Raw genomic sequence first — 12,169 nt, forward strand, 5'->3', positions numbered from 1 at the left:
GGAGAACTTGGGATCATTATATATATATTTTTTGTTTTCTTTCTTTAATTTTATGCTGATTTTCTTGTATATTATTTCTAGTTCTTTTTTTTCATGTGTGTGTGTGTGTGTGTGTGTGTGTGTGTGTGTTTACGAACCTAACTTACTTCTACACTCACTAATTTCTTGTATTTTTTACTGTATGTTAGTTTTATATATATGTACGTATGTCATGCTTCCCTCTTTTCTTATTAATATTCTTTCATTTCATTTGTGTATGTGTGTGTGTGTGTGCGTGCGTGTGTGTGTGTGTGCATGTGTGTGTGTGTGTGTGTGTGAGGTCCTCTAATCTCTCTCTCGGTAATCATACGTCACTATTTTTCAACTTTTTGTACCAATGTGTGTGTGTGTGTGTGTGTGTGTGTGTGTGTACGTGTAGAAACCCCATTCGCTTGTTCATTTCCGCACACGTTCGTCGTTTCTCCGAGCGTCGCCGTCACAAGCCTCATCGCATTACGTACTTGCTATTTATTTATTTATTCAGACTTGTAAAAAGCTCCCATGTTATTTATTTACCACAGTACATCCTTATACCTCAAGCCTGTGTGTTCTTAGCATTAGCCAAGGCCCCCGTATCACCCTCTCTGTGCGTCCCTGGCCCAGAGTCGCCCTTCACTCTAAGCCTTGTAGTCTCAGCTTTTGGCACACACGATATCTGTTTCCCAAGGCCACGGAGGAGGCTAGTCTGGTTCTAATGAGTGGTTTTTCACATTCATGGTGCAGAAGGCTTGTCAAATTATCGGTAGGCATATGAGACTACCCATGGACACACTAACACAGCCTCTACGAAAGCCTTGTCACACTATCACTAGACTCATGAGACTACCCATGGACACACTAACACAGCCTCTACGAAAGCCTTGTCACACTATCACTAGACTCATGAGACTACCCATGGACACACTAACACAGCCTCTACGAAAGCCTTGTCACACTATCACTAGACTCATGAGACTACCCATGGACACACTAACACAGCCTCTCTGAAAGCCTTGTCACACTATCACTAGACTCATGAGACTACCCATGGACACACTAACACAGCCTCTACGAAAGCCTTGTCACACTATCACTAGACTCATGAGACTACCCATGGACACACTAACACAGCCTCTACGAAAGCCTTGTCACACTATCACTAGGCTCATGAGACTACCCATGGACACACTAACACAGCCTCTACGAAAGCCTTGTCACACTATCACTAGACTCATGAGACTACCCATGGACACACTAACACAGCCTTTAAGAAAGCCTTGTCACACTATTAATAGGCTTATGAAACTACCCATGGACACACTAACACAGCCTCTACGAAAGCCTTGTCAAATGTGTGTGTTTGTGTGTAAGTTCCAAATGTTTGAGGTTATGGGTGTTGCGATCAGCACATCCTCCTCATCTTGCACAGCCCTCTCTCTCTAAGCTTCTGCATATATCTACACCTCCACCTCCTCCTCCTTCATCACCTTCTCCCTTTCCTCATCCCCTTCCAGTGTTAATAAGAGTGAACAGGGTTTTGGATATGCTCGGAAAGGCTGTTTTTTTTTGTGTTTACGAGAAGCTTAGTGAATGGTTAAGTTAGTGGATGAATTAGTTAGTGAGATAGTTAGCCATTCACTCCACTGTATAAGGGAGTGAATGAGGGTTTTGGATATGCTCTGAAAGGCTGTTTTTTGTGTTTACGAGAAGCTTAGTGAATGGTTAAGTTAGTGGATGAAATAGTGAGATAGTTAGCCATTCACTCCACTGTATAAGGAAGTGAATGGTGGGTTTTGGATGTGTTTGAAAGGCTGGTTTAGTGTTTATTGAAGGGCTTAGTGAATGGTTAAGTTAGTGGATGAAATAGTGAGATAGTTAGCCATTCACTCCACTGTATAAGGGAGTGAATGAGGGTTTTGGATATGCTCGGAAAGGCTTTTTTTTGTGTTTACGAGAAGCTCAGTGAATGGTCAAGTTAGTGGATGAAATAGTTAGCAAGATAGTTAGCCATTCACTCCACTGTATAAGGAAGTGAATGGTGGGTTTTGGATGTGTTTGAAAGGCTGGTTTAGTGTTTATTGAAGGGCTTAGTGAATGGTTAAGTTAGTGGATGAAATAGTGATAGTTAGCCATTCACTCCACTGTATAAGGAAGTGAATGGTGGGTTTTGGATGTGTTTGAAAGGCTGGTTTAGTGTTTATTGAAGGGCTTAGTGAATGGTAAAGTTAGGTATTCTTAAGGGAAGTGAGTGCGAGTCCAGGGTTGTTGAAGAAGGCCCCAGTTTTGTGTCTTTCTAAACCTTATATCAGTGAAGGGTAGAGGGAGTTCAGAGGAGTTAAAAGAAGGGACTGATTATGTATTTATAGAATGTCTCTCTCTCTCTTTCTCTCTCTGTACATTTTATAGTCAGCCAATCCCTCAGCCTCTTAACACGACCCATAGAGCCTTGTACACACACCCTGGAGCAGCAGACAGACAGACTCGGCATTTAACATCTTGAAAATGTCATTGATTAGGTTATGTCCTTTCAGTGACGCTGGGAAGACAAGTGTGTGTGGATGGCCGTCATTTTTGTATTTTTATAGAGGTAGATGCACTGACCTTACCCTTGACCTTACCTTGACCTTACCCTTGACCTTACCTTGACCTTACCCTTGACCTTACCTTGACCTTACCCTTGACCTTACCCTGACCTTACCTTGCTAATATGACCACCACCACCACCGCCTACATCCATAACCAACCTTTCCGCTCCTTCCTCTCCTCACACATCCACACTTTTATCCACCTCTCCTCCACCACCACCGCCCATAACCGACCTTTCCACTCCTTCCTCTCCTCACACATCCACACTTTTATCCACCTCTCCTCCACCACCACCACCCATAACCGACCTTTCCACTCCTTCCTCTCCTCACATATCCACACTTTTATCCACCTCTCCTCCACCACCACCACCAGCAGGGCAGCCATCACCACCCACGCCCATCCACAACCCAGTCACTCATCCATGCACTTCCGCCTCTCCACTCATCCACTCATCCGCCCACTCATCCACCCAGTCCTTGTGTTACGGCTATTATTATTATACTCTGTGACAACTTAAGTCCTGGTCTTCTTAACCTTCATAGTGGTATAGGCCTTTGGGAGATGAGGTCAAGGGAGGTCAAGGAAGGGAGAGCTTGTGGTATAGGCCTAGATGTAACTAAGGCTGGAAATTGTTAAAAAAAAAATAGGCATTTCATATAGAGGGTCAAGATTTTATGAGCAGTGAGGCTTTGGTATTTGAGGTCAAGGAAGGTCAAGGAAGGAAGAGCTTGTGATATAGGCCTAGATGTAACTAAGGCTGAAAATTGTTAAAAAAAATACTTAGGCCGTTTATGAAGAGGGTCAAGATATTATGAGCAGTGAGGCTTTGGTATATGAGGTCAAGCGAGGTCAAGGAAGGGAGAGCTTGTGATATAGGCCTAGATGTAACAAAGACTGGAAATTATAAAAAAAAAAATAGGCAGTTCATATAGAGGGTCAAGATTTTATGAGCAGTGAGGCTTTGGTATATGAGGTCAAGGAAGGTCAAGGAAGGGAGAGCTTGTGATATAGGCCTAGATGTAACTAAGGCTGAAAATTATAAAAAAAATACTTAGGCCGTTTATGAAGAGGGTCACGATTTTATGAGCAGTGAGGCTTTGGCATATGAGGTCAAGTGAGGTCAAGGAAGGGAAAGCTTGCAATATGGATGACCTAACATTTTTTTTTTTTTTTTTTTACAACAAAGGAGACAGCTCAAGGGCACAAAAAAAGGAAACAATAATAGTAAAAAAAAGCCCGCTACTCGCTGCTCCTACAAAAAAAGAATCAAAAGAGGTGGCCGAAAGAGAGGTCAATTTCAGGAGGAGAGGTGTCCTGCTAATTACGTCCTCCCAGGTGAAATTATAGAACCTTTTTTTCTCATTCATATTTTATCACTGAAAAATTGTTCATATCCTTTACTGACACACAAGTTTTACCTTAAGCCTATTAGTACTAACTCTATAAATGCCTTCAGGTTTTTGACACTGATAATTCTGGCTAAAAATGAAGTCAGTATTGCAGTCTAGTTTTAGCAGAATATAAGGTCTTCTTACTCTCTATATTGGCACAGTTAAGGATCGTATTATGAGACATTTCACCGTCCAAGAACACATATTTGACAAGGCTTTCGTGGGAGTTGTGGGCATTTCCGGGGGTAGTTTTATGACCCTGGTGGTAGTCTGACCCTTCCTCTGTACCGTGAACCTAAAGAAACGCTTATTAGAACCTGATTGACCCCCTCTTTGACCTTTAGAAATAGCTGATGTGATATGGCAAAGTGTCTTGTATTACTAAACATTTTTCTTTGCCCAAGTTCACATATTTGACAAGGCTTTCGTAGAAGTTGTGGGCATTTCCAGGGGTAGTTTTATGACCCTGGTGGTAGTCTGACCCTTCCTCTGTACTGTGAACCTAAAGAAACACTCATTAGAGCCCGTTGACTCCCTCTTTGACCTTATGAAATAGCTGATGTGATATAGCAAAGTGTCTTGTATTACTAAACATTTCGTTGCTCAAGTTCACATATTTGACAAGGCTTTCGTAGGAGTTGTGGGCATTTCCGGGGGTAGTTTTATGACCCTGGTGGTAGTCTGCCCCTTCCTCTGTACCGTGAACCTAAAGAAGCACTCATTAGAGCCCGATTGACCCCCTCTTTGACCTTTAGAAATAGCTGATGTGATATGGCAGTCTTGTATTACTAAACATTTCGTTGCTCAAGTTCACATATTTGACAAGGCTTTCGTAGGAGTTGTGGGCATTTCCAGGATTAACTTTATGGCCCTGGTGGTAGTGTGACCCTTCCTCTGTACCGTGAACCTAAAGAAACGCTTATTAGAACCTGATTGACCCCCACATTTGACCTTTAGAAATGGCCGATATGAAAAGCAAACATGTCTTATAATAGCGACCTTATTACTCTGGACTTATTAATACTAACCTTATAGACTGCTTCAGGTTTTTGACACCACTAATTCTTGCTAAAATGAAGTCAGTATTACAGTCTAGTTGTAAGAATATAAGGTCTTACTTTCCCTATATTGGCAGAGTTATTACCTTAGATTTATTAATACTAACTTTATAAACTCCTTTAGGATTTGACACAATACGACTTAAGTGCTTGACAAGAAGGAAGGAGACAGGATTTCGATATGGCCTAACAATTGTCTAGCCCTAACAGAAACTAGTCTAACAGAACTGTCCATAGGCTTTACAGGGAATAATCAGGCAAGTTTAATGGAATACACATAGGAGCTTTAAGATTTGACACAATACGACTTAAGTGCTTGACAAGAAGGAAGGAGACAGCATTTCGATATGGCCTAACAATTGTCTAGTCATAACGGAACTATCTTTAGCCTTTACAGGGAATAATGAGGCAAGTTTAATAGAATACACATATGAGCTTTAAGATTTGACATAATACGACTTAAGTGCTTGACAAGAAGGAAGGAGACAGGATTTCAATATGGCCTAACAATTGCCTAGTCATAACGGAACTATCTTTAGCCGTTACAGGGAATAATGAGGCAAGTTTAATAGAATACACATATGAGCTTAAGATTTGACATAATACGACTTAAGTGCTTGACAAGAAGGAAGGAGACAGGATTTCAATATGGCCTAACAATTGCCTAGTCATAACAGAACTATCTTTAGCCGTTACAGGGAATAATGAGGCAAGTTTAATAGAATACACATATGAGCTTAAGATTTGACATAATACGACTTAAGTGCTTGACAAGAAGGAAGGAGACAGCATTTCAATATGGCCTAACAATTGTCTAGCCCTAACAGAAACTAGTCTAACAGAACTGTCCACAGGCTTTACAGGGAATAATCAGGCAAGTTTAATAGAATACACATATGAGCTTTAAGATTTGACACAATACGACTTAAGTGCTTGAGAAGAAGGAAGGAGACAGCATTTCAATATGGCCTAACAATTGTCTAGTCATAACAAAACTATCTTTAGCCTTTACAGGGAATAATCAGGCAAGTTTAATAGAATACACATATGAGCTTTAAGATTTGACACAATACGACTTAAGTGCTTGACAAGAAGGAAGGAGACAGCATTTCAATATGGCCTAACAATTGCCTAGTCATAACAGAACTATCTTTAGCCTTTACAGGGGATAATCAGGCAAGTTTAATAGAATACACATATGAGCTTAAGATTTGACATAATACGACTTAAGTGCTTGAGAAGAAGGAAGGAGACAGCATTTCAATATGGCCTAACAATTGTCTAGTCATAACGGAACTATCTTTAGCCTTTACAGGGAATAATCAGGCAAGTTTAATAGAATACACATATGAGCTTAAGATTTGACATAATACGACTTAAGTGCTTGACAAGAAGGAAGGAGACAGCATTTCAATATGGCCTAACAATTGTCTAGTCATAACGGAACTATCTTTAGCCTTTACAGGGAATAATCAGGCAAGTTTAATAGAATACACATATGAGCTTAAGATTTGACATAATACGACTTAAGTGCTTGACAAGAAGGAAGGAGACAGCATTTCAATATGGCCTAACAATTGTCTAGTCATAACAGAACTATCTTTAGACTTTACAGGGAATAATCAGGCAAGTTTAATAGAATACACATATGAGCTTAAGATTTGACATAATACGACTTAAGTGCTTGACAAGAAGGAAGGAGACAGCATTTCAATATGGCCTAACAATTGTCTAGTCATAACAGAACTATCTTTAGACTTTACAGGGAATAATCAGGCAAGTTTAATAGAATACACATATGAGCTTAAGATTTGACACAATACGACTTAAGTGCTTGACAAGAAGGAAGGAGACAGCATTTCAATATGGCCTAACAATTGTCTAGTCATAACAAAACTATCTTTAGCCTTTACAGGGAATAATCAGGCAAGTTTAACAGAATACACATGAACCTTAACAAAAAAATAAGTCTTAGGATCTAATTGGTATAAAATTTAACAGGAAACACATGATACTTTAACAAAATAATAAGCCATAGGATCTAGTTAGTATAAAATGTAACAGAATTAACGTAAGACTTATAACAGGAATTAACGTACAGTGACTACATCTAGGAATAACACTTGTAACCTGTCTACTATAATATATTCATAACAGGAATGGGAGGAGTGGAAACCCTTCTTGCTTATATTGTTCCCTTTTCCTCCTCTTCCTTCTCTTCGTCCTCCTCTTCTTCCTCTTGGTTATATTCTGTTCCTCTTCATCTCTTCTTCTTTAATCTCTTTCTTCTTGCATTCTCTCCTAATTCCCTCCTTCCAATCTCATATGTTCCCTTTTCCTCCTCTTCCTTCTCCTCCTCCTCCTCTTCTTCCTCTTGGTTATATTCTGTCTCTCTTCATCTCTTCTTCTCTAATCTCTTTCTCTTTGCATCTTCTTTTAACTCCCTCCATCCCTTTTCATGTGTTCCCTTTTCCTCCTCCTCTTAATTCTTCCTCTTGGTTATATTCTGTTCCTCTTCATTTCCTCGTTTCTATTCTCTTTCTTCTTGCATTCTCTCCTAATTCCCTCCTTCCAATCTCATATGTTCCCTTTTCCTCCTCTTTCTTCTCTTCGTCCTCTTCTTCCTCTTGGTTTTATTCTGTTCCTCTTCATCTCTTCTTTAATCTCTTTCTTCTTGCATTCTCTCCTAATTCCCTCCATCCAATCTCATGTTTCCTTTTCCTCCTCTTCCTTCTCCTCGTCCTCCTCTTCTTCCTCTTGGTTATATTCTGTCCCTCTTCATCTCTTCTTCTTTAATCTCTTTCTTCTTGCATTCTCTCCTAATTCCCTCCTTCCAATCTCATATGTTCCTTTTCCTCCTCTTCCTTCTCTTCGTCCTCCTCTTCTTCCTCTTGGTTATATTCTGTTCCTCTTCATCTCTTCTTCTTTAATCTCTTTCTTCTTGCATTCTCTCCTAATTCCCTCCTTCCAATCTCATATGTTCCCTTTTCCTCCTCTTCCTTCTCCTTCTCCTCCTCTTCTTCCTCTTGGTTATATTCTGTTCCTCTTCATCTCTTCTTCTTTAATCTCTTTCTTCTTGCATTCTCTCCTAATTCCCTCCTTCCAATCTCATATGTTTCCTTTTCCTCCTCCTCTTCCTTCTCCTCGTCCTCCTCTTCTTCCTCTTGGTTATATTCTGTCCCTCTTCATCTCTTCTTCTTTAATCTCTTTCTTCTTGCATTCTCTCCTAATTCCCTCCTTCCAATCTCATATGTTTCCTTTTCCTCCTCTTCCTTCTCCTCCTCCTCCTCTTCTTCCTCTTGGTTATATTCTGTTCCTCTTCATCTCTTCTTCTTTAATCTCTTTCTTCTTGAATTCTCTTTTAATTCCCTCAGTCCCATTTCATATGTTCCCTTTTCCTCCTCTTGGTTATATTCTGTTCCTCGATCTTCATCTCCTCTCCTCTTCATCTCTTCTTCTCTTATCTCTTTCTTCTTGCATTCTCTTTTAACTCCCTCAATCCCATTTCATATATGTTCCCTTTTCCTCCTCTTCTTCCTCTTCCTTCTCCTCCTCCTCCTCGTCTTCCTCTTGGTTACATTCTGTCCCTCTTCATCTCGTCCCTCTCCCTGATGGCCATGTACATGCAGATGGAGATCATGACGGCGAAGCACTGCGAAGACGTGAAAAAAGGGGAGTTAATAATATATATGCTCCACGGTTGTCACATATTATCGTACTCAGAGCCGCGTATTTACTGGCCCATAACTGTTGCCAAGAAGCACCAATAATTAATCATTTATAGTGTCTTCCATATAGCGTAACCTGTTTCTGGGTCGTGATCTGTATAGTCCCTTTAAAGATAGAGTCCCGACAACCTAAGATTTAGACGCCATTATTGGTCCTGTTGTCCCCACGAGAGCGTTTGAAAAGCACGGCGAAAACAGGCACAATAATGGCGTCCAAATCTTAGGTAGTCGGGACTCTATAAGGGACTCTACAGATCATGACCCAAAAACGGGTTACGCTAAATGGAAGACGCTAAACGATAACTATATATGAAGGCAGTTATTTGGGTGATGAAAGCAGTTTTGGGGGGCGGAAATTGGCAAACATGTAGCAGAGTACGACAATATGGCAACGTTGAGAATAATAGGCCTGTAATAGAAGTGTTCAAAGTCCTTAATAGATTCGAAAACATTAACCCGGCCAGGTAGTCTATTTCAGAGAGACCTCAACGCAGTACTAATTACACGCAGCAACGGTATGAATATAAAGGGATTGTAATTAGGCTATGCACTGTGCCGCAGCTCTAAGATTATACGGTACGTTTTATATCGATAGGAATAAGAATGAAGGAGATGATATATAGATTGATGATGGATAGTAAGAGATAATAGCTAGATAGAGAATATAGACGGATAGATAGAGTAATAGACGGATAGATAACGCAGAATAGTAGGAGAGTACTTGTTTTAAATTTGCCAGCATAGGCCTAACCATATAGACTAGCCTAACAGATACTGAGGAAGGGTAGGCTGCCTTGTTTTAAATTTGCAGCATAGGCCTACCAAATACTGAGGAAGGGTAGGCTGCCTTGTTTTCAGTTTGCAGCATAGGCCTACCAAATACTGAGGAAGGGTAGGCTGCCTTGTTTTAAATTTGCAGCATAGGCCTACCAAATACTGAGGAAGGGTAGGCTGCCTTGTTTTAAATTTGCAGCATAGACCTTCCAAATACTGAGGAAGGGTAGGCTGCCTTGTTTTAAATTTACAGCATAGGCCTACCAAATACTGAGGAAGGGTAGGCTGCCTTGTTTTCAGTTTGCAGCATAGGCCTACCAAATACTGAGGAAGGGTAGGCTGCCTTGTTTCCAGTTTGCAGCATAGGCCTACCAAATACTGAGGAAGGGTAGGCTGCCTTGTTTTAAATTTACAGCATAGGCCTACCAAATACTGAGGAAGGGTAGGCTGCCTTGTTTTAAATTTCCAGCATAGGCCTACCAAATACTGAGGAAGGGTAGGCTGCTTTGTTTTAAATTTCCAGCATAGACTTTCCAAATACTGAGGAAGGGTAGGCTGCCTTGTTTTCAGTTTGCAGCATAGGCCTACCAAATACTGAGCAAGGGTAGACTGCCTTGTTTTCAGTTTGCAGCATAGGCCTACCAAATACTGAGGAAGGGTAGGCTGCCTTGTTTTAAATTTGCAGCATAGGCCTACCAAATACCTCCTCCTCCTGTTAATCCTCTGTCTTTTATCTCTTCTCTCTCTCTCTGTCTCATTATCTTCCTTTCCATCATCTTCTCCCATCTTCCTCTTCTTCCTCCTCCTCTTCCTGTTCTTCCTCTCTCTTCCGTATCTCTTCTCTCTTCCTTCTATTTCTCATTCTCTTCCTCTCCATCTCCTTCTATTTCCTCTCCTCCCTCGCCATGCTTCCCTCCCTTTCCTTTTCTCCCTTCCTCCTCCCTCTTCCTCTGTGTGTGTGTGTGTGTGTGTGTGTGTGTTCCTCTCTCTTTTTAATCACTCTTTGTTACGTCTATTTGCATTTCCAGTCTCTACTTAATGTGGGTAACGCGGGCTTGTTAGAGGGTAGTAGAGCGCGGCAATGAATCCAGGCTAACAGGGGGATTGGGAGACAAGAGTTAATGTACGGTATTGCCTATAGCTATAACACGTTGGTCAGTTAGTTAAGTTAGGTTAGGTTAGGTTACTGACTGACTGACTGACTGACTGACTGATTGACTGACTGACTGATTGACTGACTGACTGATTGACTGACTGATTGACTGACTGACTGACTGATTGACTTACTGACTGACTGATTGACTGACTGACTGATTGACTGACTAACTGACTGACTGATTGACTGACTGACTGACTGATTTACTGACTGACTGACTGACTTACTGACTGACTGACTTACTGACTCACTGACTGACTGACTGATTGACTGACTGACTGACTTAAGGACTTCCCACATCGTTTCTCCTATCATAGTACAACTGTTACCATGACTCGACTGACTGACTGACTGAATAACTGACTGACTAACTGACTGAATAACTGACTGACTGACTGACTGACTGACTTACGGACTTCCCACATTGACCGTTTATCCTGACACATACAACTGTTACCATGACCCGACTGACTGACTAACTGACTTACTGACTGACTGAACTCACCTGAAAGAAACACAGGCAGAGGGAGAGTCCAGTGAGCCAGCCAGTCCGGACTTCGAGGTACTGGGCGAAGATCTCTGCGCACGAGTCGCCGTACTGGTTGCCTGTTACCTGGTAGAGAGAGAGAGAGAGAGATACACTGATTACCTGTGAGATTGAGGGACCTGTTACCTGGTAGAGAGAGAGAGAGAGAGAGAGAGAGAGAGAGAGAGAGAGAGAGAGAGAGAGAGAGAGAGAGACTGATTACCTGTGAGATTGAGGGACCTGTTACCTGTCAAAGAGCGATAGAGAGGCTTGTTACTGTGATAGAGAGGGACCTGCTACCAGTGAGATGGGGGTATATAGTATTGATAGTATTAATTAAACTCCTCGAAGCGTTGAATTAGTGGCTTACCTGGTCGCGGCACGTGTTGGGTACCGGCAGGTGGATGTCGGTGAAGTCACTGGACGAGTAGCCGCCGCAGCAGCCCACCTGAGGAAGGAAGAGGACAGGTGTGATTTTTTTTTTTTTTAAGTCTACGCCTATTGCGCCGGTAGGCATGCTTGAGGGGCCTGGATGGTAGTCGTCCCCAGCCCTTCATGGCGCAGGCAAGTGTTTATAGTGGCGCCATCTTCTCTTCCCGTCCCTTCCCTTCCCTTCCCTGCCCTCTCATCCCATCTCCTGTCCCTGTAGCAGTCACCGCTCAAATTTCGTGTTCCTTCCCCTTTCCTTGTATTCGTTTCCTTCCTTCCCATCCCAAGATCCTCCTGTCCCACCCTCTCACCGCCCGTCCCTTCCCTGCCCTCTCATCCCATCTCCTGTCCCCTCCTCTCCCTTTTCCCTTCCCTTCCTTACCCTTCCCTTCCTTCCCATCCCAAGATCCTCCTGTCCCACCCTCTCCCCTCCCCTCCCTTCCCTTCCCATCCCATCTCATCCTGTCCCCTCCCGTCTCCTCTCCCTTCCCTTCCTCTCT

At 42.0% G+C, this 12,169-nt stretch overlaps 1 protein-coding gene and 1 long non-coding RNA gene across 6 annotated transcripts in view; both read right to left on the minus strand.

The window, feature by feature from the left end:
- Positions 1-377: 377 nt before the first annotated feature.
- LOC127004840 (uncharacterized) lies at positions 378-6,676 on the minus strand. Of its 3 annotated transcripts, none has more exons than XR_007758046.1 (3): positions 6,283-6,676; positions 4,906-5,197; positions 378-4,500 (listed from the first exon to the last, which is right to left on the minus strand). It is a non-coding gene; the product is annotated as an uncharacterized LOC127004840 (long non-coding RNA). The 3 variants fall into 3 exon arrangements; XR_007758045.1 differs by lacking the exon at positions 6,283-6,676 and adding an exon at positions 5,816-6,276; XR_007758044.1 differs by lacking the exon at positions 6,283-6,676 and adding an exon at positions 5,816-6,276 and having other exon boundaries at positions 4,906-5,363.
- Positions 6,677-7,765: 1,089 nt separating this feature from the next.
- LOC127004838 (tetraspanin-2A-like) overlaps positions 7,766-12,169 on the minus strand; it is a 17,010-nt gene continuing 12,606 nt past the window's right edge. For all 3 annotated transcript variants that reach the window (XM_050873015.1, XM_050873013.1, XM_050873014.1), the window contains exons 6-8: positions 11,611-11,688; positions 11,220-11,327; positions 7,766-8,708 (exon numbers count right to left, since the gene is read on the minus strand). In XM_050873015.1, coding sequence (XP_050728972.1) covers positions 8,631-8,708; positions 11,220-11,327; positions 11,611-11,688 — 264 coding nt within the window. In that variant the 3' untranslated portion in view covers positions 7,766-8,630. The remainder of the gene's footprint in view (positions 8,709-11,219; positions 11,328-11,610; positions 11,689-12,169) is intronic.

Source organism: Eriocheir sinensis, chromosome 29 (genome assembly GCF_024679095.1).
Source record: "Eriocheir sinensis breed Jianghai 21 chromosome 29, ASM2467909v1, whole genome shotgun sequence".
Taxonomy (NCBI): Eukaryota; Metazoa; Arthropoda; class Malacostraca; order Decapoda; family Varunidae; genus Eriocheir; species Eriocheir sinensis.